Source organism: Labeo rohita, chromosome 21 (assembly GCF_022985175.1).
Source record: "Labeo rohita strain BAU-BD-2019 chromosome 21, IGBB_LRoh.1.0, whole genome shotgun sequence".
NCBI lineage: Eukaryota > Metazoa > Chordata > Actinopteri > Cypriniformes > Cyprinidae > Labeo > Labeo rohita.
This window is the reverse complement of record NC_066889.1, coordinates 363,258-390,785: the sequence shown is the minus strand read 5'-3', so window position 1 is coordinate 390,785 and position 27,528 is coordinate 363,258. Positions and strand designations below refer to the sequence as shown.

At 40.1% G+C, this 27,528-nt stretch overlaps 1 protein-coding gene across 5 annotated transcripts; it reads left to right on the top strand.

Moving 5' to 3' along the window:
* The first annotated feature begins 1,011 nt into the window (after nucleotides 1-1,011).
* On the top strand, nucleotides 1,012-26,380 carry larp1 (La ribonucleoprotein 1, translational regulator). Of its 5 annotated transcripts, XM_051092519.1 has the most exons (20): nucleotides 1,012-1,122; nucleotides 1,210-1,590; nucleotides 7,910-7,971; nucleotides 8,829-8,894; nucleotides 9,081-9,228; nucleotides 9,387-9,521; nucleotides 10,251-10,403; nucleotides 11,131-11,293; nucleotides 13,615-13,759; nucleotides 13,841-14,012; nucleotides 14,090-14,247; nucleotides 14,478-14,849; nucleotides 18,160-18,283; nucleotides 18,568-18,773; nucleotides 18,865-18,971; nucleotides 20,078-20,235; nucleotides 20,327-20,471; nucleotides 21,370-21,479; nucleotides 21,567-21,709; nucleotides 21,850-26,380. In XM_051092519.1, exons 2-20 carry the CDS (start codon nucleotides 1,320-1,322, stop codon nucleotides 22,048-22,050), a joined length of 3,039 nt encoding a protein of 1,012 aa, XP_050948476.1. In that variant the 5' UTR covers nucleotides 1,012-1,122; nucleotides 1,210-1,319; the 3' UTR covers nucleotides 22,051-26,380. The 5 variants fall into 5 exon arrangements, with proteins under 5 accessions (XP_050948476.1, XP_050948479.1, XP_050948477.1 ...); XM_051092522.1 differs by having other exon boundaries at nucleotides 1,094-1,590; nucleotides 14,481-14,849; nucleotides 21,567-21,694; XM_051092520.1 differs by having other exon boundaries at nucleotides 1,094-1,590; nucleotides 14,481-14,849.
* Nucleotides 26,381-27,528: the final 1,148 nt, after the last annotated feature.

Genomic DNA, 27,528 nt, shown 5'->3' with positions numbered 1-27,528 from the left:
TACTCACCCCCTTGTCATCCAAGATGTTTGTGTCTTTCTTTCGTCGTGAAGAAATTATGAGGAATGATCTCATATAGTGGACTTTTATGGTGCCCATCTTGTCTAGTTCTGTGTGAAATCTGTGTATTCTGGTTCATGACAGTTAGTGTATGTCGAAAAACTCCCATCTCATTTTCTCCTCCAACTTCAAAATCGTCCTACATCGCTGCAGAAGTACCGACCCAGTGTTTACAAAATAAACATGCAAAGAAGATCAAATGCCCTTTTTTTACAAAAAAGGTAAACGTAATCTATGTAGGAGGAACCGGAATACACAGAGTTCATGCAAAGCTAGACAAGACGAGCATCTGAGGTTAACAAGTATTTAAATTGTCAATTTGTTTAAAATGTAACCCATCGTTTTGCTAGATAAGACCCTTATTCCTCGGCTGGGGTCATTTAGAGCCCTTTGAAGCTGCATTTAAACTGCATTTTGGAAGTTTAAACTTGCAGGCACCATAGAAGTCCACTATATGGAGAGAAATACTGAAATGTTTTTCTCAAGGAACATAATTTCTTTACGACTGAAGAAAGACACGAACATCTTGGATGACAAGGGGGTGAGTACATTATCTGTAAGTTTTTGTTCTGGAAGTGAACTTTTAAAAAAGTATTAACCACTATACTTAAGTGAAAATTTTCCTTTTTAATCGTTTTTTTTAGTTTTACTTTAAAAATAAACATATTTTGCCAAAACACGTTTGCATTAAAATAAAAAAAAAAAAAATCAATATAAAATTGAAGTATTTAGAAAGTAGAAGTAACCTAGCAAAAACTCAAAGGGGAGAGGAGATTGCATCAGAAATTGCATCATAGACAAGACTAGCAATTCAGCCCTAATTTTCAGCTTTATAGCGACCTGTTTTATAAACGTTGCCATTTTTGTTTTTCAAATTCCTTGTTGAAAGCATGGCTTTTCGCAAACAAGCCCTATTAAGAGAGTTTCACAACAAACTGCCGTCTGAATCATGGCGCTGCTGTATTGTATGCAGGCCAGTCACGTGGCGTCGGGCTCTGTAGTCGCCACGCCCCGCTGCGCGTACGTGCGCGCTCACGTCCAACGCGTGGTTCTTTCACATTGCCGTAAGTAGCGAAGACTAGCCCGAGTTTTTAAAGGTTCTTGGCGTTCTTTTACATGTTTTAATTGTAATCCACCACTCTGCGTCTTAGACTGAAGCCGTTTGGTCTAGGGGTGGAGTGGCGCGCGTCGAGCGGCTCCCGGCAGCAGATCTTTTGGCAGCACATTGCGGCGGATTCGAGGTGTGTTTGTTAGCGGAGAAATGGCCACTGAGGTGGAGACGCTCCTACCGAACAACCCGCTGCTCAAGCAGGACGAGCAGGAGGAATGCCAGGCCGAGAAAGACGAGGAATTTCTGGTGACGGAGCAAAGCCTCAAACGGGTCAAAGACGAGAGCAACAGCCAGGCGAAGGAGAGCCTGGACGCTCCGACCGAAGAAGACGCCTCTAAGAAGGAGTTTACAGAAGCTCCGCCGCCCAAGGTGAACCCGTGGACGAAGAAGATGAGCGGAGTCAACGGACAAACGCTGCACGGTCAGTACCGACCACCGATAACACCGGGCCCGTGTGTCTCTGTGTGTGTATGTGTGTGTGTGTGTTTAAAGCGGACGTGTCCCGTTTTTACCTCAGATTTGCACTAGTTAGTGCCACAGGCTGCACACAGCGAGATGTGGATCCGTGATGTCATTCGTCTGCAGTTTATCGTGTTTGTCAGTGTAGACCCGGATCGGCCAGGTTTCTCTGGTTCTCCTCAGCAGACACACATGACAGCGGGTGCGGGCTCCGGTAGGCCTCGAGTCTGTGATTCACGGTTCTCGAGCCCCTACATCCGCGCGCTCATATCAAGGCGTGCTAATGCACGACAAACCGGATTGTTTGACGTTATAATTACAGAGGAGACTCAGAAGGTCCTGCTGTTCTTCGCCCTTGCCGCTTTTCTGAACAAATGGCTATCGGGTTAGCATTAGCATTAGCGGCCTATCATGTTTGAGCTGATCTGACAGGCCAGGACTGATCGCTCAGTATTGACAAAGAGCTGAAAAAACCGTGGTGACTGAGCGTTTTATTGTCAGAGCAGATGAAATGCGGTTATATATGTGATCTTGTGTCGTGTTCGATGAACGTGCATTTATCTAGCGTTTGTTATGGAAGGACACGTGTGAGATCCACGTGTTTGTCACGGGCTCGCTAGGATTCGACTAAAAGCGTTTTCAACCCGCTGTCCGCTCAAAATGCGGCTTTATGAGCGGCCCTCGTGCCGGTTTGTCTCTGTCGTGATGTTTAATGCACACACGCTTGTCATTCCTGCGGTTAGCCGTTAGCAGTTAGCCTGCGAGCTCCTCTCTGATCAATAGTCATCTTTTAGCTCGACTCTAAATATGCAGGCGGACCTCACTGAGCGCAGTGCTTTATAGCAGCAGCAGAAAGTGCTGAGATGAAGGGCTCATTGGCAGTGGAGATCATTGAGCTGCTGCTATCCCAGAGTTCCTCGGCATGAGGACAACGTGGTTTGTGCCATGTGATCCGCGCAGCGCTCGCACCGTCACCGCTCCGTGCGTCACCGAACGTCCTCGCTGTTCTAGAGGCTCAGTGTGCTTCACGAGCGCTGAAACCTGTGGATGTGTTTAATACAGATGATCATTAGCTGAGCTCTAATGAGCATTAGCGTGTTTAGAGAGACACCGAGTGTTCATCAGTCTGCTGACCGCACTGCCTTTCATTACTGCGCTTTCTCATTTGAATGATTGCTTGGTGAGTTCAGTAAATAGAGTGTTGCTTTGCATATGTAATGTTTGCCATGTTTTTATATGGTGATGGGCCCCGGCCCCATACGGGACATTCCCATTAGGACATTTAGTAGATTTGAAAGTTAAATGCATCATCTGGTTTGCTTGAATCAAGAAAAAAAGTCTTTGCATTGATTTTAAAAGCTGTTTTTAGTTGTGGTATAGCGTCCCGGTCCACATCACATTTGCACTGGAGTTTTGGGAAGCCAAAAAATTTAAAAGGATTGTTCACCCAAAAATTACAATTGTCATTCACTCTCATGTCATCCCAAACCGCAAGACCTTCATTCATCTTCAGAATGCAAATTAAGATATTTTTGATGAAATCCAAGAGCTTTTTGACCCTGCATAGACAGCGACTGACACATTCAAGACCCAGAAAGGTTGTAATGAGAACGTTAAAATAGTCCATGTGACATAAGTGGTTCAACCATAGTGTTATGAAGCTACGAGAATACTGTTTGTGTGCAAAGAAAACAAAAATAATGAATTTTTAGACAAAAAATTATCTTCCGTGTCATATCTTCTAGTTCGTGGTCTGTATGTTCTGGTTGAAGTAAGTAAGGCTGGGCAAAAAATTGCAAGTCATCCTCTCGGTTGAAAACTTTAGACACGTTTACAAAGACCGTTTTATGTACAGTATGTGTCTCTTTTTGCTTTTGATACTGAACGCATGACAAAGACTGACACAGAAGTGAAGCTGTTATTTTTGTGTTCCTTGCACACAAAGTATTCTCATAGCTTCATGATGTTACGGTTGAACCACTGATGTCACATGGAATATTTTATCAATGGCCTTAACTACTACTTTGGCCCTTGAACATGTCAGTTGCTTTGCTCTCGATTTCATTAAAAGTATCTTCATTTGTGTCCTGAAGATGAACGAAGGTCTTACGGGTTGGAATGACATGAGGTTGAGTAATGACAGAATTTTCATTTTTGGAGGAACTAAGCCTTGAAAAAAAATCCTTTACTGTTTATTGTGCTTAAAACAGTGATGTGTTAATATTGTAATGCAGCTGCAATAAAATGTAAAGAAAAAATGTGTTTCATACATTTACTACTTTTTCTTTATAGTGCAGTAGCAAAGTTGTCGTCTTTCCGTCGCTTGCAAGAGTTTAACCCTTGAGCTGTTATTTTGACACTAGGCTGCAATTAAAACCAATTTTACAAATGTGCCTCATTACAAATCTAGTGAAATGCTGTAGTCATCCGCCCCCAAAGATGTTGGAAATAATGTGAATGTGAAAATAATGCGTGTTAGTCAACTGAAGTGCCTTGAAACATGCAGCATTATTTTATGTGCTCATGTATTTTAATCTGAAACAGTAAGACAGGGCGGGACATATCAAGCAACCCCGCCCCTTTTTAAAATAGCCAGTAGCGTTTTATTGCAGCTCGGATCAAAGCTATGTTTCACATTGTATGACAGCCACAGTCTAATAAATTACCTCTTTAGATACAATATCAAACTGTTGCTAAAGCAAAACACTGATTATGATGCTGAGGGTGTGTAGTTTGAGAAATGTCATTTTGATGAATGGCATCGGTGGTATCTCTTCTACTTGTCAGTTTGTGTGTTTTTCTAACTGTTTCTCCTCCTAATCTCATCCATATTGCTATGAAATACAGCATTCTGTAGAATTTAAATGTGTGCGATATGGTTTGTGGTCTGCACCAATTTACATATATGATCCAGTCAGTGCTATCTGCAGAGGTTCACGTGGCACAAAACAAAACCTTGATTTGATCAAATCGAAAACATACTGACACCATGTGCCGTTCAGTATATAGAAACACAATTCTCTGAACAAGTGAGCGATTTCAGCCGCAGCGTCAGCGTGTACTTGTAGTGTAGGAACGGGACGCTTCAATTCTAGAGAGTGTTTGATTGGATAGAAAGTTTGATAAGAAGTGCAGGGTGATGTCATCAAAATCATTGATCCATATTGGCGGAAGTTAGAGCCTGTACGTTTTGAATGCTCATGTCTTCTAAATGCAAATGTTGTCATTGTTTTAAAGCACACTGGCTTATAGATACTTGTAAAGCTAACATTTTTGCACCAAAAGACAAACAACTTCAATTTGGTTTCATGGAGATTTTAAACTGGCGGCATGTGCAGATATGTAGTTCACCGTGTTTCACTCAGATTGTACAGTTCAGCTACTGTGTGATAAGGGCCCTAAGATGTTCAGATTTCAGTTTGACAGATGTCAAACTCTCATGATTCATAGTAAGCACTGTATAAATCCGCAGTGGACTGACCATTGATAACCTGTGTGGGCTGTGTAGTTAGCAACACGCATCCAGCTGCTTCAGTCGCCTGCGGATCGTTCATACAGTGCCCATAAAAATGTAAACTTATTTGCCTGTCGACCTTTGTAGTGATAGTGAACATTTGATTTGTATGTATTTTTTCCTGCTGGGGAGTCAGGGTGGTGTGTTTCTGTGAGGACTGAGTTAGGGTCAGGTTAAGGGACAGGTTAAGGGTCAGGTTTAGGGTGGTTAGTTACAGCCGACAGAGAAGAGGATGAAAAAACGTGTCGTCTGCTGACTGACTCTCACAGCTGGAACTGAGACCAAAACAGCTCATGTTCATCTTTATTACGCTCAAACAGACGCCTGCTGATATCAGTTATTATACCGTAAATAATAGCTCATTTGTGTTTCATTCTCTGCAGTCACTTTGCCCAATATTAATGTCTGGGAGCAAAAATGCAAATGAGCAGTAACTCTCTTAATTCAGCTGAATGTTTGACTGCACTAGACACAGATGAAAGACTCTTGACCAAAAATCAAATACTGAGTGTTGTTGAATGACTACTAATTCTTTTAATCTTATGTGTTAAGTAAGCACCAGGGATTGGGGTGTGTTGTATTTGTCAATCTTGTGCAATTAGAAAACATGAAATAGTCTCAGATTATATGAAGAGACAGTATAGATTACTGCATAGTTCTGCAGACTGGAAATGTGATTGTCAAGACAATCTTGGCATCAATAAATATATCAATAAAATTTGGCTCTCTGCAGGTATTGATGCGTGTGTGAACCGTTTGTTACAGTGATTCAGAACAATGACTCATGAGTTCAGAGTCACGCTGATTCACCAGTCGGTTCAACAAAACAGTTTTGCAAGAAGTTTTGGTAATTTCAGTGGACTAGGACGGTTATATGCTTCTCATCAAAGAATGTATATGAGAATATTTTGTGAGTAATCACTTACTGACTGACAAGTGTTTTGTGTCATAAGTTTTATTTATAGCATCTACATCAAACATACTGTAGCAATTGGTGTTTTAATGTGGTTTTCATATCACAATTTCTGTGTTAGGAGCTCTTTGTACCTCACAGCACAGTCTGGCTGACTTCAGTTCTTCCTGAGCAAAATCTGTCTCTGTTGGGCTGATATTTAACATCCGCTGAGCAAAAACTTCCCTCATTCCAGACCTGTACCACATACCACGTAATAAACAGTGCTTCATGCTGGCGTATCTTGTCTTTTCTATTTGATTTGACCCTGTTGTTGTTGATGTAGCGTAGTGATGCAAAATCACATTTTTGAAAATATATAAAATGAAACATGATTATTAGGCTTATAATATGATCATTTGATATCATGAAATAATTTAAAGAAATGCAATTCTGTGCATTTTTACAGTCATCTAAACGTCCCTGAAATAAACCACATTTCCAGCACTTGATGAGGTTTTTCTCATGTCTCTGGGTTGATTAGTGCGGCTGATGCGTGCATCATAATCACAGACCTGATATGTTGGAAAGGTGCAAATAAAGTAACACAAACATACATTATTTCACATTTCTGCCTGTGCCACAAACTCATGACTCACAGCCAAACAAAAACAAAAAAAATGTTCCACTTGCTCATCAAATATTGTCAGTTTACCCCCAGTAGAGCATTATGATAGCGATTTGACTCACTTTGTGCTCTTTTTGTGAGACCTGTAACCCACATTCACCCGCTCTGACTCTACAGCAGCGTTAAAGGGAAAGTTCACCCAAAAATGGGTGTTCTGTCATCATTTACTCACCCTTGTGTTCTTACAAAGCTGTATGAGTTTCTTTCTTCTGTTCAACACAAAATATGATATTTTGAAGAATGTCAGGAACCAAAGAGTTGACGGTAGCCATTGACTGCCAAAATATGGAAAAAAAAAATGCTATATACATCAGTGGTTACCAAGAACTGATTACATAATTTAAATTTTTGGGTGAATCTTCTCTTTAAAGCCATTGAACCAAAGACCGCAAATCTTATGTGCTAGAACACAATCAAATGACTTTGACCACACATTTTGTGTCCGTCTATTGTTTTATTTCTGCGTGTTTTCAGTGGGAACAGTGTTTCGGATAAGCGTATGTTATTATATACAGCAAGATGGAAAAAAACATCAATTATGAGAATCTTAACGAGATCATCTGGATAAACCAACATTTACATCTCAACAGTGCAATTATAAATACACATACTCTGGTGCTACACAATTTAGGGGAAAATTCTAGTTGTTGTTAAGTAAAATATAAAAAACAATATTACCATTATTATACCTCATTGTAAAATTAGTTGAGTGTTTAAAATGTGTTTTACACTATTAAGACAAGCTTCTGTTTTGGTGGATTGCTGTCAAAATAAAGCTCGTCTTTCATTGATAAGCGCTTCTTGTTTGTTTGTGAGGATGTTTGGCACATGGTTTGTTCCCAAATGCACAATAAATCATCTCAAACTCAGAGCAGATGTAGAGATGGAGCTCTTATGATGTTCACAGATAAATCATTCATAATAAACAATGCGGTGTTGCGTGAATAATTTCGATTTCATGGTGACTTTAAGTGATGTGTCTCTGTTAGTCATGTTCTGAAACGCTTTGTGTTTTATGAGGAGAAAGTGCTGATCCACAGACCTGGTTCTCATGGCCTATTGTGATTATTATTATTATATTGTTTTCTTAGGTTTAGTGGTATTTATGGGCAGAACGAAGAATAAAACAGATTTTAATTGTTTAAAGGTATAATTTTAATTGTTGTTTGTCTCTTCTGCTGCTCTAGAGCATCCTGTGCCCGCGAAGGTCGTGAAGGCAGGAAACGCGAGAATGAGGCGCGGCGGGAAGGTGAGTGATGTTCATCTGAGCCTCTCTCTACATCACTGCCGTGTTCGACTGGACCCAAGACACTGAAGAAAATGCCACAACTGAGACCCGTTTCACACGCGTGCACGTGAAAGCAGCACAGATGCCCTAAATAGGGTTGCAAAGGGGTGGAACATTTCAAATGTCTGGAAAGTTTCCAAAAATTCCTGGAAGATTAAAAAAAAATCCTGGAGAGTTTCCAAAATTTTTGGAATGTTTCTAAAATTTACTGGAAATGCCTTTTTGCAACCCTACCCATAAATAATGACAAGTTTCAGCGTTAATGCTGTATTCGGCAAATGGAGATTTGAAGTTAGTTGAAGTTAAAATGCAATCCAGAAAAACCCAAATGGAATTTGAGAGCAGTAAAACTGAATTTGAGAAAAAATGAAATGCATTTTCTATGGCCCTAAAAATATTTTTTGATGAACCTTTAATAATGTTCTTGTTAAACTCTATACATTTTTATTTCAAATAAATAAGCGTTTTTTTTTTTTTTTTTTTTTTTTTTTCATTTAACCATTAAAACACTTAACAGAAAAGTGATCCAGAAAAATTATTATTATTATTATACAATACTGAAAATTCCAAATTAATGAAGTTCCAAAGGTTTTACTTCTCAGAAGTTTGAGAACCCCTGAATTAGAGTTTGTGGCAATTAAATTTTATTCTCAGTGTCCAGCTTCTAATAGCCGTTTTATCATTTGTGCTGTGATTAAAGGAAACGGCTGTGAGCAGCCGTGTGTTTTACAGAAGCGCTGTGAGAGTTTCAGTCTGCTCGTGTGATTCGCTGACGTGTTCGCTGTGAAACAGCTGTAACGTTCTCACTCTTTTTCAAGGTCGGGGATTTTGGAGATACGAACAACTGGCCGACACCTGGAGAGATCGCCACGAAAGAAGTTCAGGTACAACAGTGTCAAATCTTCAATCTCAACCACAATCACAAATGATTTTCAGTCTGGATGCATACGGCTCTGTTGGAGAGTGAAGAGACACTCTGATAGAGACGGGTTCCTGTCACACGGAGCTGATCTAGTGTAACGTCAGACTGTTTCTGATTGTTTCTCTGTGCCGTTTGATGAACCCGTCAGGTGGTGAAGAAGTCAACCGTCAAACGAGAGTCCAAAGGAAAGAGGGAAAATGAAGAGAGTAAAGAGAACCTGAAAGCCAAATCAGACGACTCTGGAGAAGAGAAGAACACCGATGAGGAGTCGCAGAAAAATGGACAAAAAAAGCGAGGTGTTTAACGCCAGCATCTATTCAGCAGATGCAGACTTTCTTTATAGTGTTTTTAAGAGCTTCATCTGGAATGTGAATGATTGAACACTAATAATGTTCCTTATATCAGCTGGAGAATGTATTATGACATAAATATTTATGGTGATGTTGTTGTGTAGGAAATAAACACAAGTGGGTTCCTCTGATGATCGAGGTGAAGTCCGAGGGTCCTCGTGAGCGTTCGGCCTCCAGGAATAACACCCGTCAGTTTGACGCTCATCGAGTTCCTCCTAACGGCAGGAACGACCTGAGAGGTGCTGACACATCCACACCCGTCTGCTTCACTCTAGCGCTTCACTAAAGCAGTGCTTCATGTGCCTGCACATCTCACTGGTCTTCTGCTGACCACGGAGGTGTGAAGTAAAAATGAAGAATAACAGCATTTATTCAAAATGGAAATTTTATGTAACAACATTCACTACTCTTCAGAGGTTTGGGGTTCCTTTTTTTTTTTAAGAAATTAATTTTTTTTTATTCGCAAAGATGTGTTGAATTGATAAAGTGTTAATGAACACTTTCATTGTTAGAAAAGATTTCTATTTTGAATAAATGCTTTTTAACTTTTTATTAATGAAAATCATGAAAAAAGAATAAGATCCCCCCCCCACCCCCGCAAAAAAATAAGTTTATATATATATATATATATATATAAGCACAATTGTTCCAATGTTAATAGTAAATCAGTATATTAGAATGATTTCTGAAGGATCATGTGAAGAAGACTGGAGTAATGATGCTGAAAATTCGGCGGCACATCACAGAAATCGCTTACGTTAAGTGTATTACAATAGAAAATCGTTATTTAAAATTGGAATAATATTTCACAATATTACTGTATTGTTTTTTTTCTGTATTTTTGATTGAATAAAGGCAGCCTTGATGAGCAGAAGACATTTCTTTAGGCACACAAGCACGTCTCAAGTGCTCGAGTTTGTAGGTTTTGTCGGTTCTTCACTACAGCTGGGTTGTGTTTGTGTTTGCAGATTGGCACAGTGGAAAATATGATCACGAGTTCAAGGATGACCATGATGAGGTGTCGAGCGTCAAGAGCGAGGGAGCGCCGTACAGAAACGCTGTCAGGGGCCGCGGCCGTGGACGGGGACGGGGGCGAGGACGCGGCAGAGGAGCCGGCAGAGGTAGAGAATTTGAGAAACGCAGTAACACTTGTGGTAAAATACACACAGACACGACTCCAGCAAACTTTTTCAAAATCTAAAGATCTTAAAACGGTCTGTCCCGTGTACCAGAAATAACATCCCTCTGGTGTTGTTTGGTCAAATTTTATCGGAATGATACAAAACTTGTTTAAGGTTTTGGTACTTGCTATGTGAGCACAAAGTATTAAATGGTCTTGATAAAAATTAGTTACACTTGTGCTGTTTGTGTTTAAAATCTTGCTCAAAATCTAAATCATTTTTTGTGGTATAAGCTGCAAATTTGTAACAACTTAATTTTTATAATAAACTTACTTTTCACAATTTTTTTTTTTTTTTGCTTTTTAAACTTTCACTTCAAAAATAATCTGCCAAGATCTGTCATTGAAGAATTAATTGTACATTTCATTTTCCAGTTTGTGCTCAAAAAGTGATTAAAAGGTAATAAATGGAACGTAACTATCCATAGATATCATTTTGTATCATAAAATGCCTTAAAAATACAAAATATGTGTCCAATTAAAATATAGTACATTCATTTCATTGAAGTAAAAAAAGAAAATTGGTCATTTGACCGCCACACAAAAGACACCCCAGAGGATTAAAAAAAGAATGGTTTTGTTTCTTCTCGGTACTGTAACGGAATACTCCAGGGGTTTTGGCTTGATCATCTGCTGCTTAACTCAGTCTGTTGTTCTGGTCTCATCAGGTCATTATGACTACTACTACGGCTATAAAGGCTTTGACGGGAAGGACGGTGCTTACGGTCAGAAGTTCAACAGCACAGTGACCTACTATTATGACCACATGAGCAGCGCTGAGCTCTACGCTGTGGACCAGGACCTGCTGAAGGACTACATCAAGAGACAGATGTGAGTGTCCCCCTGATAGTGTGACTTTTGTTATTAGGGCCCAAGAACCAAAGATCCGTTCTTCTTCTTCTTCTTCTTCTTCTTCTTCTTCTTCTTCTTCTTCTTCTTCTTCTTCTTCTTCTTCTTATTATTATTATTATTATTATTATTATTATTATTATTATTATTATTATTATTATTATTATTACAGTCTTGTCTATGGCAGCCCATAGAACCGCTTGCGGGAAAGTTGTGAAATTTGGCACATGGCTAGAGGACTGTCTCAACATTAACCACAGCAAGTTTGAAGTCTCTAACTTAATCCCTTTAGCGCCACCAACAGCTCAAATGTACACGTTTATGCTAATAACTTAAAATTTGGAAGCTACATTCTTCTTTTCCTGATTTCCTGGCTCATGTTGAGTCAAATGGACACCAAAAATTAATGTTCTGTAGGTCAAGATTTTTTGCAATTTTTAATTTTTCAAAAAAACTACATTTTTAAACTTGTTCTAGATGGTTTGTCTGATTTCTACCCAAATGGGCTCAGATTATCTTCAGACCATGCTGATAAAAAGTTATGTAATTCAAGTTGATTAGTCAAACCGTTCTCGAATAACGTGCAAACCAATTCAACGAAGAGCACGCAAAAATAGAAGCTTGACTAGATCTCTACAACGCTTTAGCGCATTGACACCAAACTTGGTGTGTCTTATGAGAACCATGATCTGAAGCTACCTGCAGTTTCAGCACATATGAAAAAATGGCTAATTTTACTTAGAACTTCTGAATCGTTTGGCCAAAAATCACAAAACTGGTCTGGTCTGATACCCAGTTTTCCCATGTTAACCATTTTGGTCTTGATAGATTCTTTGGATCATGGCAAGAACATCGATGCTAATTATACCTGACATGCTGACAAAAATTCATGGGTTTCATGTCAATGGATGAAACAGTTTTCAATGACGCAAAAACAATTTGATGGCAAACTGCATCTGTATCTCTGCAAAGCTTTGACATACTGACACCAAACTTTGTGCGTGTCATTATCACCACACACTGAAAACACCACATCAATCTGGTAGCAGCACCACCTATTGGTCAAAAATGCTAAATCATTGAACCATATTACTAGTGAATGTATTTATGGTTTTCAGCCATTATGACTAAAATCATCTTGATGTCTTTAATTACTCATTTTTGCAGTCGGTCTGATGGCTCTGTCAACTGCCAGATATTCATTTATGTGACCTGTTTGTATTCAAGCTGTTAAAAACACATGAATAGGGTTGAATATCGTTTAAATTTTATCAGTTCCGTTTCAGATTCTGCCTATCAGTTTTGATTCTTAACGATTCCTAGTTTCGATTCCAAGAACATAAAAAAAAGGTCAATTAAAAATTAGGTGAAACATTTTTATTCTGTATTTATACAAAGGTTTCTGCAGTTGAGCAAAAATCAGCAGCCTATAGAACACTTGGGCCTAAGAGGAACTTTTGCCTATAATTTTAACAAAAAATACCACAGCAAAAACAACTAGACTAATATAAACTTGTTAAAAACAAGTGAACAATCAGTAGTAAAATCGGAACAAGCAAATAAATGAGCGATAGCACATATAATACAACTGAACAAATGACAGATACAGAAATTTAAATCAAAAGTTTAAAAACACAGCATACTTTTCTTTTTATAAATAAAATATAGATTAATCCTCATTAAAGTTACGAAAGATTTTCAGTTAAGATCAGCAAATGATTTTTGTTCTTGGATGAACATGAATGACATGCAGCGTGTTTATTAGGCCACTGTTTCTTTAACACAGAAAGCACGCGGATCTAAAAATACTGTTACACGTGTTTTCTCTTTTCATCTGTTTACGTTTACTTTTCAACAAAAAACGGCTGTGTTTATGATGACATACTGACGTATTTTTGTGCATATTGGGCAGTAACTGTAAAAGAGAAGCCAGATCAAAACAACACTAGTTGTTTTTAATTGTGCTCTATAAATAAATTGATACTTGAGACAGATCTGACCCGGAACGACCTTTTCTGCAGTGGAAATGCACGGAACAGTTCGAGAACGGACCAAGGCCGTGTGTTGTGCACACAAACAGTGCGCAAGTTCTTTCCCTTCCTGCGCTTAAAACGTTTGATTTTAAACTTTAAAATCGCATGAAAATGCAAACGCAGGAATCTTTAAGCGGAACCAAAATGCACGTCTTATTGAACACCCGGTTCTAAAAAACAGAAACGGTTCTCGATACCCTACACATGAACGAATGCAAACATTAAAAACAGGAGTTGTTTGGGCTTGAGACGGTGTGTTTGTTTCTGCAGCGAATACTACTTCAGTGTGGACAACCTGGAGAGGGATTTCTTCCTGCGCAGGAAGATGGATCAGGAGGGTTTCCTGCCGATCGCTCTGATCGCGAGCTTCCACCGCGTGCAGGCGCTCACTACAGAAGTCAGCCTCATCATAGAGGTGCGTTCCTCCGCCGGCTGGTTGCACCGCTGCTTTATGAGCCGCCGTATCTGTAACCTGTGACGTTTGCTTTTCACTCAGGCCCTGAAGGACAGTAAGGTGGTGGAGATCATCGATATGAAGATGCGCTGTAAGGAGGAGCCTGAGAAATGGCCGCTGCCTGGCCTCGCTTTGCCGGACCATTCGCAGACAGACTTCTCTCAGTTCATCAACTGCCCAGAGTTTGTTCCTAGGAGCGTCGTGGAGAAGACAGGTGAGCGCCAGCTCCGACGTGACACGAGTCGTAACGGGTAACGAAGGCAATTCTGACCGAACGTTCAATCTCCGCAGGTTCTCCGAGATCCTCCACGCCGGTGCAGCACAAGAATGATGATGTGAGTAACCTGAAGCTGATGCCGAAGGGTCTGTCCGCCAGCCTGCCCGATCTGGACTCGGAGTCGTGGATCGAAGTGAAGAAGAGGCCCCGGCCGTCACCCGCACGACCCAAGGTGCGAACGCAAATCAGAAATCGTCCTTTTAATTGCCCTTTGTTGTTGCATGTAGCATAAGTATTAAGTTAATTAGCATTTATAAAAATAGATTTGTTTTTTTAAGGCAACCTGTTGATTTGTTTGGTAGAAAGTAAAGAGTTCAAACGTATGTTTTGAACACAGCAGTCGAGTAATCTTAATTCTGAACCGTGTGAAACTGATGTGTGGCATTGATGAATGTCTCGCAGCAGAAGCCGGAGGAGCCGCGGACGCCGGTTCAGAGCGCCCCGACCGCGGGCGAGGACCAGGATGAGCCGGAGGAGCTGGACTTTATGTTCGACGAGGAGATGGAGCAGATGGACGGGCGACGCAACACTTTCACCGACTGGTCGGATGAAGATTCGGACTGTGAAATCGACGATCGAGACGTCAACAAGATTCTGATCGTCACGCAGACGCCGCCGTACCTGCGCAAGCATCCCGGAGGAGACCGAACGGGGAACCACACCTCGCGTTCCAAACTGACCAGCGAACTGGTCAAAATCATTAACGACGGACTTTATTACTACGAACAAGACCTCTGGGACGACACGTACGAGCCCGAATATGCCACTATCAAGGTGAGTCTGATTTATGGCTGTAGATGCACATCAGGACCGTCCTCTAGATTCATGTAGTGCAGAAAAAGCTTCAAGTCAAGTCACCTTTAGTTACACAGCGCTTTTAACAAAACAGATTTTGTCGGCAACTTTCAGTATTAAATAGGAAAATACAACAGTAAACACTCCATTTTTAGTTCATCAGGCAGTTCATCATTGATTCGGTGATGTCATCGTCCAGCTCAGCTCAGTTCAAATACTGTACGATATCACTGGAAATTAGGTGTCCCCAGTTAAGCAAGCCAGAGGCGACAGCGGCAAGGAACCAAAAATCCATCGGTGACAGAAATGGAGAAAAAAATCTTGGGAGAAGCCAGGCTCCAGTGAGAAATGCACAGGAGAAATGAACATGTGGTTTGATTTGCTTTCACTATGAGAAAAATAGGATGGTTTGAGCACATGCAAAAAATCTAAATCAGTAATGGAGAGAAAACAGGATGGCACACTGAACAGGCCTCTGCAGCGGAACTGAAAATTACTGAATGCGACTGTGAAAAAAATATTTAATAGCACTAGTGCATTTTGTTTGAGACACTGTAGCCAATCATATGTGGTGTTCTTTTTTTTGTTTTGTTTTTTTTCCCAACACATTAGCCAATCAGAGGCATTTAAAGGATTAGGATTAAATCTAAATGAGTTAAGATTAATTTATTGAACTGTTTTATAAAAATCAATATCACAGTTCATTGTGATCTCACAAACTTCCCTTATAGTCAGTGAAGCTCTGCACTGCACAATCATTTCATTATAATTATCATGGTTATACTTTTTTTGTTATAATAAAATGATTCCTGAGCTTGTGTAACTCAGCACTGAACAAAACTCTGCCATTTTAAATAATGGGTGAATTGTAACATAAAGGATTAGTTCAGCTCCAGAACAAAAATGTACAGATAATGTGCTCACCCCCCTTGTCATCCGAAATGTTCATGTCTTTGTTTCTTCAGTCGTAAAGAAATTGTTTCTTGAGGAAAACATTTCAGTGTTTTGCTCCATGTAATGGACTGATATGGTGCCCCCAAATTTCAATTTTCAAAATCAGTTTAAATGCAGCTTTAAAGGGCTCTGAATGATTCCAGCCGAGGAAGAAAGGGTCTTATTTAGCGAAACGATCGGTTATTTTTGTTTTTTAAATTACAATGTAAATGCTTTTTAACCTCAATTGCTCTTGTCTAGCTCTGTGTAAACTCTTATTCTTTCCGGTTCAATACAGATGGGATATGTCTGAAGACTCGTATCTCATTTTCTCCTCCAACTTCAAAATTGTCCTACATCGCTGCAGAAGTACCAACCCAGTGTTTACAAAGTAGGTAAAAGGCAAAACGGCAATGTAGGACAATTTTGAAGATGAGATACAAGTCTTCAGACATATCCTAACTGTATTGAACCGGAAAGAATAAGAGTTTACACAGAGCTAGACAAGAGCGATTGAGGTTAAAAAGTATATAAATTGTAATTTTTTGGAAAATAACTAATCGTTTCACTAGATAAGACCCTTCTTCCTCGGCTGGGATTATCTAGAGCCCTTCGAAGCTGCATTTAAAAACTTAATTTTGGAAGGTCAAATTTGGGGGAACTGTTGAAGTCCATTGTATGTAGAACATTCCTGAAATGTTTTCCTCAAAAAAAAACATAATTTCTTCATGACTGAAGAAAGAAAGAAAGACATGAACATCTTGGATGACAAGGGGGGTGAGTACATTATCTATTTAATTTTTGCTCTGGAACTGAACTAATCCTTTAAGTTAGAATCCACCTGTTGCTTAAAACGCCGGAGTTTTTGTTCAGTGCTGAGTTCTACAAGCTCGGGAACCATTTTACTATAACAAAGAAAGTGTAGACATGACATAATTAGGTGATTATGCAGTGTAGAGCTTCATCTATTATAAGGGAAGTTTGTGAGATCACAATGAACTAAGATGTGATACTGTGATATTGATTTTTATACAACAGTTCAATAAACAAATGAATCTTAAGTGATTTAGATTTAATAAACATTTGTCAGATTTTCTATTTTGTCAAGAAAATTGTTCCAAAGAAAGAAACGGTTGATCCGCGGTGCATCTCAAACAAACACAGCTGTGTTTTGTTTATGAATGAATCTGTATTTTTGAACAAATCCAGTTAGTCAATGATTCAATCACCCATTTATAAAATGACTCAATTCTGAATCAGCTGAGTCAATAATTCAGTGACAAAGACAGTGATTTCCTGCCACCTACTGGTGGTTTTAGTGTCATTTTAAAGCATCATTTCAGTTCTTCAAATCATTTAAGATTTCTGTATTGAAAACTGTATATTTAAAACATTACTTTCAAAACATTTCAAAGCATTCATGCCACCTCTAAACCTCGGTAAACAGTTGTAAATATACCTCATCTTCACATTTGTTCTTCTGTGCTCCTCTGATTTCATTTGATTGAACTTTTTTTTTTTTCCTGGTTGTGTCTTATTCTAATTCTAAAGGTAAAAACACCCCTGCAAATCACTTTAAGGAGTCAAATATTAACCTGTTATAGGAAGGTTCATTTGTTGTTGATCAGAAGGTGCTCCTAATAAGAAATGTCAGTGTAGATCCCTGCTGTAGTGCACTAAATAATATTTTTCTAACTCTAGTTAGTGTGAGACTGTATAACCAAGAGCAAAACAGTAGAACCTTCTAATTAAAAATAGATTGAGAGCAACAATACAACTTCCAAATAACATGAAAATTGTGTCAGTAGTGAAGGGTCGTGTGACGTCACCAGCTCTAGCAGAACTCGGTCTGTTCTCAGCACATGTCATTCAGCTGTTATTGGGCTGATGTACGGTGAGACACATCCTCATGATTGTATTGTGGGTCATGTGTGCAGATGTGTTCGCTTCTGTCAGATTCTGGGTGTGTGTCCATTCTCACGCTCTTCTGTTCTTCTCGTGGCCGCTGAGAGCGTGTTCTTTAGCGCCGTGTTTCTGGACGGGGCAGAAAGGTCTTGCACCAGAGCGTTTGTTGTGGCCTTTTGTGTCGCGCTCATTGTGCCGTTCACGTGCCGTGTGCAGTAAGGCCAGCGGTGCTAGAAAAGCCAGTTAGCGTTAGCTTTGGTTTACTGCTGTTTGAGCCACAGCTCTGGGGTTCATGGATTACTCGGGCTCACAGGTGAAGCTTTGAAATAAGGATTTGCCATTAGAGCTAAATATTTGTTTTGATTATTCACCTGTTTTATGAGGTTCTGGTTTGAGTGTCTGGTCTCCGTGTGCTTGGAAATGTAGTAACTGTGCTATATTGTAACAACAGCAAGAGGTGGAGAACTTCAAGAAGGTGCACCTGATCAGCCGAGAGCAGTTCGACTGTCTGACCCCTGAACCGCCTGTCGACCCCAACCAGGAGGTTCCTCCAGGACCCCCGAGACCCCAGCAGAGTGAGTCCGCCTCATACTCAAACAGAACGCACTTATGCTAGGACTGGGCCATTTTTGAACTTATACGATACGTTTGCATAATATTTGCTTTCATATTTCATACATCTATTCTAGAAAGCTATCCAACAAGTGATTTGTTTTACATGCACACCATGTTGAACTTCACATGTGCTGCACTTGGAATAGAACTATTTTAACCAGATGGTTAATGAAATGTAATGTAGTCATCAAAACTATCCAGTTTGACTTGATTTGCTCAAACATGAATGTTTTCTCTCCCGTAGTCCCCACAGAAGACTTGGCCAACAAACTGTTCGGAGCCCCCGAACCGTCGGCTATCGCTCGCTCTCTTCCGACTACAGTGCCTGACTCGCCCAACTACCGCAGTGCCCGCACGCCCCGCACGCCTCGCACCCCGCGCCTCAAAGACCCCACGCAGACGCCCCGCTTCTACCCCGTGGTGAAGGAAGGACGACCGCTGGATGCCAAAGTACGTATCCCCTTTTTTTAGACTGGAAATATGCACACGTATCAGTGCATTCGTGTCAGTTATTGACCTGACGGATTAACACTTCTTTCAGACTCCTCGCAAGAGAAAGACGCGACACAGCTCCAATCCGCCCATGGAGTGTCACGTGGGCTGGGTGATGGACTCCAGAGAGCACCGCTCCCGCACCGCCTCCGTCAGGTCAGCAAACGCTCAATTCATGACGCTTCACTTGTGTTCGATCGTCAGACCAGACAGTTGCAGAAGCCACATCTGATACTCAAGATTGCATATTTGGTTATTTTGTGATGGAAGTGACAGAAATGTATACATTTGTGACTGGAAAATGCATTTAAAAAATTCAGTGTAGTTTGGGCATCACCCGGTGGCTATATTTGGTATAGCGCTTAATCTCACAGAAACCTCAGTTTTTGTGAAATCAACTTCAAATTTGGAACATTTTGGAACAGTTAGACATACGGCTTTGAGTATATAGCGATCTTAGATGCCAAACTGTTTTGTAACAACAAATTTTGATGGGGAAAAAAATAGTACAGTTCATCTTATTTACATCAAACTTATGTAACTTTTCTACATTTCAATTTTAAGCAGAATTTGGCAATAATCCAGGTGTTAAATAAGTGTACTTCTATCATGTACTCAAAGTGCTCTATTTTCATGCACTAATTTTGTATTTACTGTACTAAAAATTATTCTTTAGTGCTTTTTAAGTTAATCTTAAGAACATTTAAGTGTTACCACCTGTAATATACTTGAACCCACTAGTATATGAAAAGTGGGTTCAAATGTACTACAAGTGGTAACTAAATCTATATTTTTTTTTAACAGCACATTTTAGTTCATATTCCTGCTGTCCCAAAATAGCACAGTACAATTAGATGATCTTAACATGATCTTAAAAAGTACTAAAAAATAATTTTTAGTATATTAAGTACAAAATTAGTGCAATAAAATAAGGCACTTTTAAATGCATAATGGAAGTGCACTTTTGTCGCCTGGAATCTGCTGATTGTCTTCTCTAAACAGAGACCTTAGGTCTGGATTTCACAACGTTCATGAATTACACGTGTTTAAGTTCAGGTTCAGTGCATTTTTACATCCGTGTTCATTTTACAGTGAAATCTGTAAGACTGTCAGTAGATTTTAGTGTTAAAACAAATGCATTCATAATTAATTCAATAATACTAGAATGCAAATTCTAATAAAAATCATAATAGATGAGCGACTCCTACGTTTGTCTCTTCATGTCATTGTTGATGACGGATTGTTTTGTGTTTTCTCTGCAGTTCGAACGCGAGTCCGTCTGAAGGCACCACGGCGATGAGTAATTTCGGCTGCACTCCTCAGTCTCTTCCCAAGTTCCAGCACCCGTCGCACGAGTTACTGAAGGAGAACGGATTCACGCAACACGTTTACCACAAGTACCGGCGACGCTGCCTCAACGGTGAGTTACACCGCCGCTCTCCTCGGCTCCAGCGTCTCCTCCTCAAACCCCTCGTGCTCATTTCCTGTGGCTTTTTCTCTTGTTTCTGCAGAGCGTAAGCGGCTCGGCATCGGCCAGTCTCAGGAAATGAACACGCTGTTCCGCTTCTGGTCCTTCTTCTTGCGAGATCACTTCAACAGAAAGATGTACGAGGAATTCAGACAGCTGGTGGTGGAGGACGGGAAGGAAGGCTACAGGTAGGAAAATAATCCGGGTTTATTGACTTTATTGATCTTAGACCACACGCTATTTTCTGTATAGTGTTGGCAGGTGGTAATCTGTGATTGTACTTGCTATCCCAATTCAAAATGTTGTTTTGAGAGAAGCCTGGGCCAGATTACCTGCTGTTTTTAGAGCGAGCACAAAACCTTGTGGTTTAATTCCCATTCTAGTCAACACTTCTGTTTTAGTGCTGTGCATCGATTAATTACATCCAAAATAAAAGTTTTTTTTATAAAAGTTTGGGCAATTTTAAAGGTGATTTTCTCAGTATTTAGATTTTTTTTTTTTTGGACCCTCAGATTCCAGATATTCAAATAGTTGTATCTCGGCCAAATATTGTCCTTTCTTAACCATACATCAACAAAGCTTATTTATTCAGCTTTCAGATGATGTATACATTTTGAGAAATTTACACTTATGACTGGTTTTGTGGTCCAGGCTCACATATTTTGAAAATATTTACATGTATATATTTTTATTGATATAATTAATATTATATAAAAAAGTGTTTAATTAATAAACACATTTTTCTTAAATATATCCACGTGTGTGTGTGTATTCATATGTACATAATAAGTATACATAGTACAAACGTATTTATTATGTTAAAAAAAAAAAAAAATGTTTTTGCTGCAGTTAATCATTGCACAACATTGTTTACAGTGAGCGGTTTATAGAATATACATTCGATCACAGCTTTGTTCTGTAGTTGAACACGGTGTTGATTTTGCTGGAATCATTTTTTTTTGTTGTTTTTTTCAAATTCTGCCTCCCACCGTTTTTTGACAGTAAGAGTCTGCATGAATTGCATTTTTGATGTGGTCTTTTGTTATTGAGTGTTATGATGTGATGGCACTGTGTGGTGTTTCTCAGGTACGGTCTGGAGTGTCTCTTCAGGTTCTACAGCTACGGACTTGAGAGGAAGTTCAGGCCGGACATATTTAAGGACTTTCAAGAGGAAACCGTTAAAGACTATGAAGCAGGTCTGTCTCTGACAGCAGATTCACCTGAAACAGATGAAGTTTTGTTATTGGAGCTCAAGATTAATTCTCCTTAATTTATCCTGACAGGCCAGCTGTATGGACTCGAGAAGTTTTGGGCCTTTCTGAAATACTCTAAAACAAAGAACATGGAGATCGACCCCAAGCTGCAGGAGTATTTAAGAAAGTTCAAGCGTCTGGAGGACTTCAGGGTGGACGTGAGTGCATTTGAGGTTTGCACGCTTCAGATCATCATGTCTTCTTTCATAACGCATGTTTGCACAAACCCTGCCCGCGCACTCTAGACGGGAAACGGGGTGTGTGTTATGTGTGAGATGACTGGTGTTAAAGCCGTGTTATTTTTGCCCTTCAGCCCCCCATGGAGGAAGGCGGGCGCAAGAGGCACCCTTCCAGCGGCGACGGGCGTCGCCGTCATCCTTCCCAGCCGTCTAGCCGAACCCAGACGCAGGCCGCTTCAGGCTCCGCCCCTCCCGCAGGAGCCCCTCCCACCAGAGATGATGCCAAACCCCCGAGCCAGCGAGCAGCTGCGCAGGACGCCAAGCCGCCCAAATGAGCGCCAGACCCGTCCGTCGGCGGATCGGACCGGCCGCACAAGCATGACACAACGGCTCACGATCGTCAAATCAAGGCTCTTCCACCTTCTCCTCGTTCACAACATCCGTGCGTCAGAAACGGACAGCAGAGGGCATGAGAAATTCTTCCATTCTTTGTTTTATTAAAGACTTTGAAGTTTTATTCCTCTTGTATCATTGGGGTACAAAAAGGCTTTTGTTGAATCTTTCTGCTTTATATCCTCCAGTAGAGTCACTGTTTTATTTGGCCGAACGACGCGTGATTCCACCCTGATCTTTTTTTTTTTGTTTTGTTTTTTTTTTCTTGTAGAGCGTAAGGATTGCGTTGAAGGATAAGATTGCTCTTGACTAGAGTAGGTACTGGATGAGACAAACACTTCACTGAGAAAATCATGCAAATGCTCTAGATCTGCAGCCGTTTGAGTGAGATGATTTTACGTTAGCAGTTTTTCGGGGCTAGTCTCGCTGCGTTTGATAGCAGATCACTTCCAGGGGTCGCGCCGTAAGCTTGGGCATCACTGTGACACTAACATCCCGCTTGCCAAATCCTCTCGTTTTCTTCCACGTGTCACGGTCTGTTACAGAAGACGCCGACGACGCCTCTTTTAGCTTCGGCGACCCGCGGTCAGTTGCGTTCACGGACCAATCGTTTCTCAGCGAGGACGGGAAGCGTCGGACCGACCGGTCCGCTCCCGTCGCTCGCTCACCGGCAGATTTCCTAGATCTAGTGCGAGTTTGTCCCCGGCCGAGCGGGAATCATTATCAGAGTGTTAATCCCTAGTGTACATATGAATTCAAGAAATTAAGAGACATTACACCACCTGGCTGTACGTGTCATTTATTGTTTATAGAGATATATTTGCCTTACGTGTTCATCTTTTTTTTTTTTTTTTTTTTTTTTTTTTTTTTTTTTTTATTATGCTCGCCCGAACGCGCCTGAGCTTCCACGCTCGAGCTCGACGTCGTTCCGGGTTCGTTTTAGTATCACTTCTTGATTTTCTCCATATGAACAGCAGGACGGTCTGACTAAAGGGAAACTGACCTCAGGGTTTCAACTGGAATCATGTGAAGAAAGACAAACCTTCTGAGGATCGCGAGCGACGCGTCTGAAAACTTTGCCGACTGCTTTTGGATCATAAGCAATATTTGAGTCGCTGACCTAATTTATGGATTTTCACATGAGTTTGGCTGCCATATGAACATCCACCTGTTTGTTTGCTCAATTGTCTTGAGTTGTTTTGGTTTCGATCCATCTCCCTCTAGTGAATTTAATTTCGTATTAACTTGCCACATTTAGCGGTTCCCCTCTCCTGCTTTCCCTTGGTAGGCCTCTTCATTCAGAGTAGCTGTGGTCAAATCTTGATGAGGAAAATCTTGTGATCACCGATGTAATTAAAAAGCTTTTATTCAACTAAACAGTGTGGGGAAAAACCTCTCGTCCGTACAAGTTCATGCTGGAGCATCTTCAGAGGTCAGGGAGCAGATGAAATCATTCATAAAGCCATATAAATAGCTGTATGCATTTATTAAAAATGTTAATACATTAGCACCATCACACACACACACATATATAAATATATATATATATATTCGGCTATTGAGAGAAGAACGATGGAACTGTAAAATACTTGAAATCTTGTATCATAACACTTCATCTGAATTATAGGCAGATGTGATTGCTATTAGTGTGATTTGTAATTTGTAGTATTTTTTTTTTTTTCCCTTTAATAATGAAAACAAAAAAAAAAAATTAAAAAGGTCAAAAACCTTAAAGCAGCTGTTGAACTTTTCTATGAACCAGACGAGCTACCTGGAGATTTCCACTTTCATTGGTGCTTTTTTTTTAGTGAGTCGAAACCGCAAATGTTTAGTGTCTCTTTCTGAACCCAGAGAGAGCAGATTCGCTCAGGCGTTCGACTGACGCTGATGCACATGAACATCTGCTCAGTTAGCCTGTCCAAATGCCCACACTTGCAGGTTTTGCACTTGACCACTTGTCTACTTACATGACGTATTTACCAGGGTTCTATGGTAGGTGCTTGAATTTGACTGGAAAACCCTTGAAAATGGCAATATTCCTGAAGAGGTACTTGAAAAGTGCTGAAATTATTTAAAGACAATGTATCTATAAAATAAGTGTTTAATTTTTCTCAACAAGCACATATCTTTTTACCAAAATTCACAAAATTAAAGTCTTTTTTTGTTTTGAATTAATGTCATAAAACTATCAAGCAAAGTTAGTCAAATGAGTTTCGCGAATCGTTTGACTTGGATCTGAACTTCAGGGTGGGTTCTTGAATCATTCCATGAATCATTCCGGAATCTGCTCTCCACATTCTGATCTGAAATTTTAGTTTGCGGATTATTTGATTAAATTCGGAGCACACATTTTATGGAGCGGTTTCACAAATCTTTTTTTAACTTTTGTTTTTGTAAACTGTGGAAAGCGTCAGTAACTACACAATAAGTGAGATCTCTGATTGAAGTCCTTGAAAAGCAGTGTTTGAAAAGTCCTGGTATTTCGTTTTGCAGTACCTGTACGAACCCTGATTTATGGTATTTGGCCCAAGTGTTCAAGTGAGCATGAAGACCACAACTGTGTGTAAAAGTTGTCATTACCTTATGGGACACACTAATATGTTACATGTCAAATGGAAGTGTTTACAGAGCTTTATTTTGATTTTTAATACTTTGTCATTTAAAATAAACTTTTTTTAAAATGTCAAAGTGATAAAAAGCTGTTGCAAAAATTGCACAAAATGCACATTTTCTTTTACTAAATGACATGCAATATCTCATTATTGCTAATATTCAGCTTACACTAGCAAAAAATGTTTCAGAAAATTTTCAAAGAACATTATGGGATATGCTTAGAATCAAATACTGCTCCAGATTTAATGTGCATTCAGGGCTTTTTGAAGACCTGGGAAAGTCTCTCTCAAATGGCCAAGACTGCAAGTGTGGGTATTTGGACAGGCCCAGTGCTGTTGGGATATGCATTAGTGGTTTTGGGGACCCCCTGATCTGACACAGTTCAGTACATGGATGTCTCTCCTAATGAGCTGACGATGTGAATCAGGTGTGGTAAATAAAGGAGACACACAAAATGTGCAGAGCAGTGAGTCCCCAGGAACAGGATAAAAAAAACCACTGTTATCATCTTATTTTCTCAATATCAGTTGTGGCCCATACCATCAGCCTTATAAATGCACTGCTCAAGCATATTGCAGATGAGCTGCAGACTCTTCTGCCTGGAGATTTGAAGAGGACTTGAATATCCTCAAGAACAACTTAAGCAGCTTATGCTGGGTACACACTAAAAGATTTTTTTTAAAAGATCTTAAATGTGAGGGACCACAAACATGAGGACAAAAAATCCTAGATTTAATCGTGCTCCTATAGTGTGTGTTGTGCCTCGGGGTTGATTTGGGATTGGGCTGCCTCCGATGTTCTTCTGAGCAGATTCAGTCACTCTTAACACCTCACACCACAGGAAAATTTAATAAGATAGTCTGTAGAACCACCAAGGTAATCGGGACATTAACTAGGACTGTCAGAAGGGTTCCCACGGGTCCTTGAAATCCTTGAAAGTTTGTGAATCTGAAAAAACAGTTTCAAGGACCTGGAAAGTTTTGGGAAATAAACATACATAGATACAGGTCCTTGAAAGTGCTTGAATTTGCTTTGAGCAAGAAGTTTGCTGAAAAACATTCCATATTATTCCCTCTGGTCTGCTAATGTGTTATTTCGCCAACACATCGTGCCCTATGCAATCTAGCTTGCTTGATTTATGTTGGTGACCATACGTCCTCTTTTCCCCGGACATGTTGGACATGTCTGTTTGGACCTAAAAAATGCATCAGGCCGGGATTTATAAATCACCCAAAATGTCCGGGTTTTCTTGATCCTGCTCCCGCTGAATTTTGGGTCATTATCGCCTGCTCATGCAGTCATTCTAATATTGAATATAATTTTCGCGCATCAAGGAGCCGCTGTTCTATGCAGAAGTGTGATTTGTCAGTCACTTTTTTTTTTTTTTTTGCATAGAATTGGGCTGATTTTAAACTGTTGAAAAGGGTTGGTTTTCTCCTGTGGGTTAAGTGTTTGAAATATTGCATAAAATACTTTTGACTGAAATGCTTGTATTTAAAAACATTTTGCATTCTACCTGTGATAAACTGCAAGATGTGAAGTTTTGTGACGGCCACTGGTAGGAAGCCTTTTAGCTGTGTTTTATCATCAATCTGGACAAGGATGACCTAAAATGTACATTTTAGGTATGGAAATGAAGTATTTTGAGTTTTGATATGGGATATGGTCATTGTGCTACTTTGGGGGCTTTTTAATTATAATAATTAAGATTACAAAGAATGGCTTGCCACAGAAACAAAAGACCATCACCTGGCCAGTTTTATCCAAAAACAGAAATACAACAAATAGAATATCAGATCTCTGTCATATGGCCAAACATAAATGCAAAAAATAATAATAATAATAATAAAATGTGTTGTTGTTTTTTTTTTTTTTGAATAGTTGTGTTTGACACATGAAAACTGTAACAATGTATCTTACAAAGTAACACTATGTAACCTTGAAATGTGTCCCCACATTAAGTCATTAAATTTGAGGGTATTGGACCTGGGAAGTCCTTGAAAGGTCCTTGAATTTGAAGTTAGCCAAGGTGTGGGAACCCTGTGTCAGAAGGGGAGAAATCGCAACAGAGACATCTTTTACACAGCCCTTGATGTTCCATCTCCTAGAATCCGTTCCGATGCCTGTTCCTTTTCAGGATAATGAGAACGGATTGGGTCTGCGCCACGTGATTCAACCAGTAGTACCAAACTCTACAACCTGCTGCGGTCCAAGAAAGGCCTTGGTGGCTTTCACAATTGCTGGAACAATTTTTTGGGCGGGCCATGGGTATTTCTTCCAGGCTTCATCGCTTGGTGTTAGCGCTACCCATCCAAACAGCCTCACGAGGATGAGGGGTTTCTCGGTTGGCTCCAGTTGTCAGCACGAGTGTGTGTGAGTCTCCTGCTCCACTGGACCCTGACTGAACGATGAGATGCAGAAGGCTCGCGTGCGGCGCATCTCTCCTTTGAGCCACACCCTTCTTACAGGCCCGCAAGTGGTCGGTGAAGAATTAACCAAGATTCTTCTCTATGACCTTTACCAGAGACACGACCGCTCGCCGTTGCAGAGGTCATGCACGTGAAGTTACGCCCAATGCCTCGGAAGACGGGCAGGAACAAAACCTTTTAAACGGAACATGTGAAACGCACAGTTTGGCCGTGTGAAAAAGCGTAGCAGCCAATGAAATAGCTGTATATTCATATGTGATGTGATACATTGGGATATACATATACACACATTAGATATTTGCTGCATCCCAATTTGCCTACTTATACTATGCCCTAAAAGTATGTACTCTTTCTGTGAAGTAAAAGTAGAATAGTAGG

Bases quoted from the DNA above. Each gene is read 5' to 3' on its own strand.
- larp1 (XM_051092519.1), top strand. From the start codon at position 1,320: ATGGCCACTGAGGTGGAGACGCTCCTACCGAACAACCCGCTGCTCAAG. The intron at 18,972-20,077 runs GTCAGCAAACGC...TTTTCTCTGCAG, and splicing joins TCCCGCACCGCCTCCGTCAG to TTCGAACGCGAGTCCGTCTG. The intron at 21,480-21,566 runs GTCTGTCTCTGA...TTATCCTGACAG, and splicing joins CGTTAAAGACTATGAAGCAG to GCCAGCTGTATGGACTCGAG.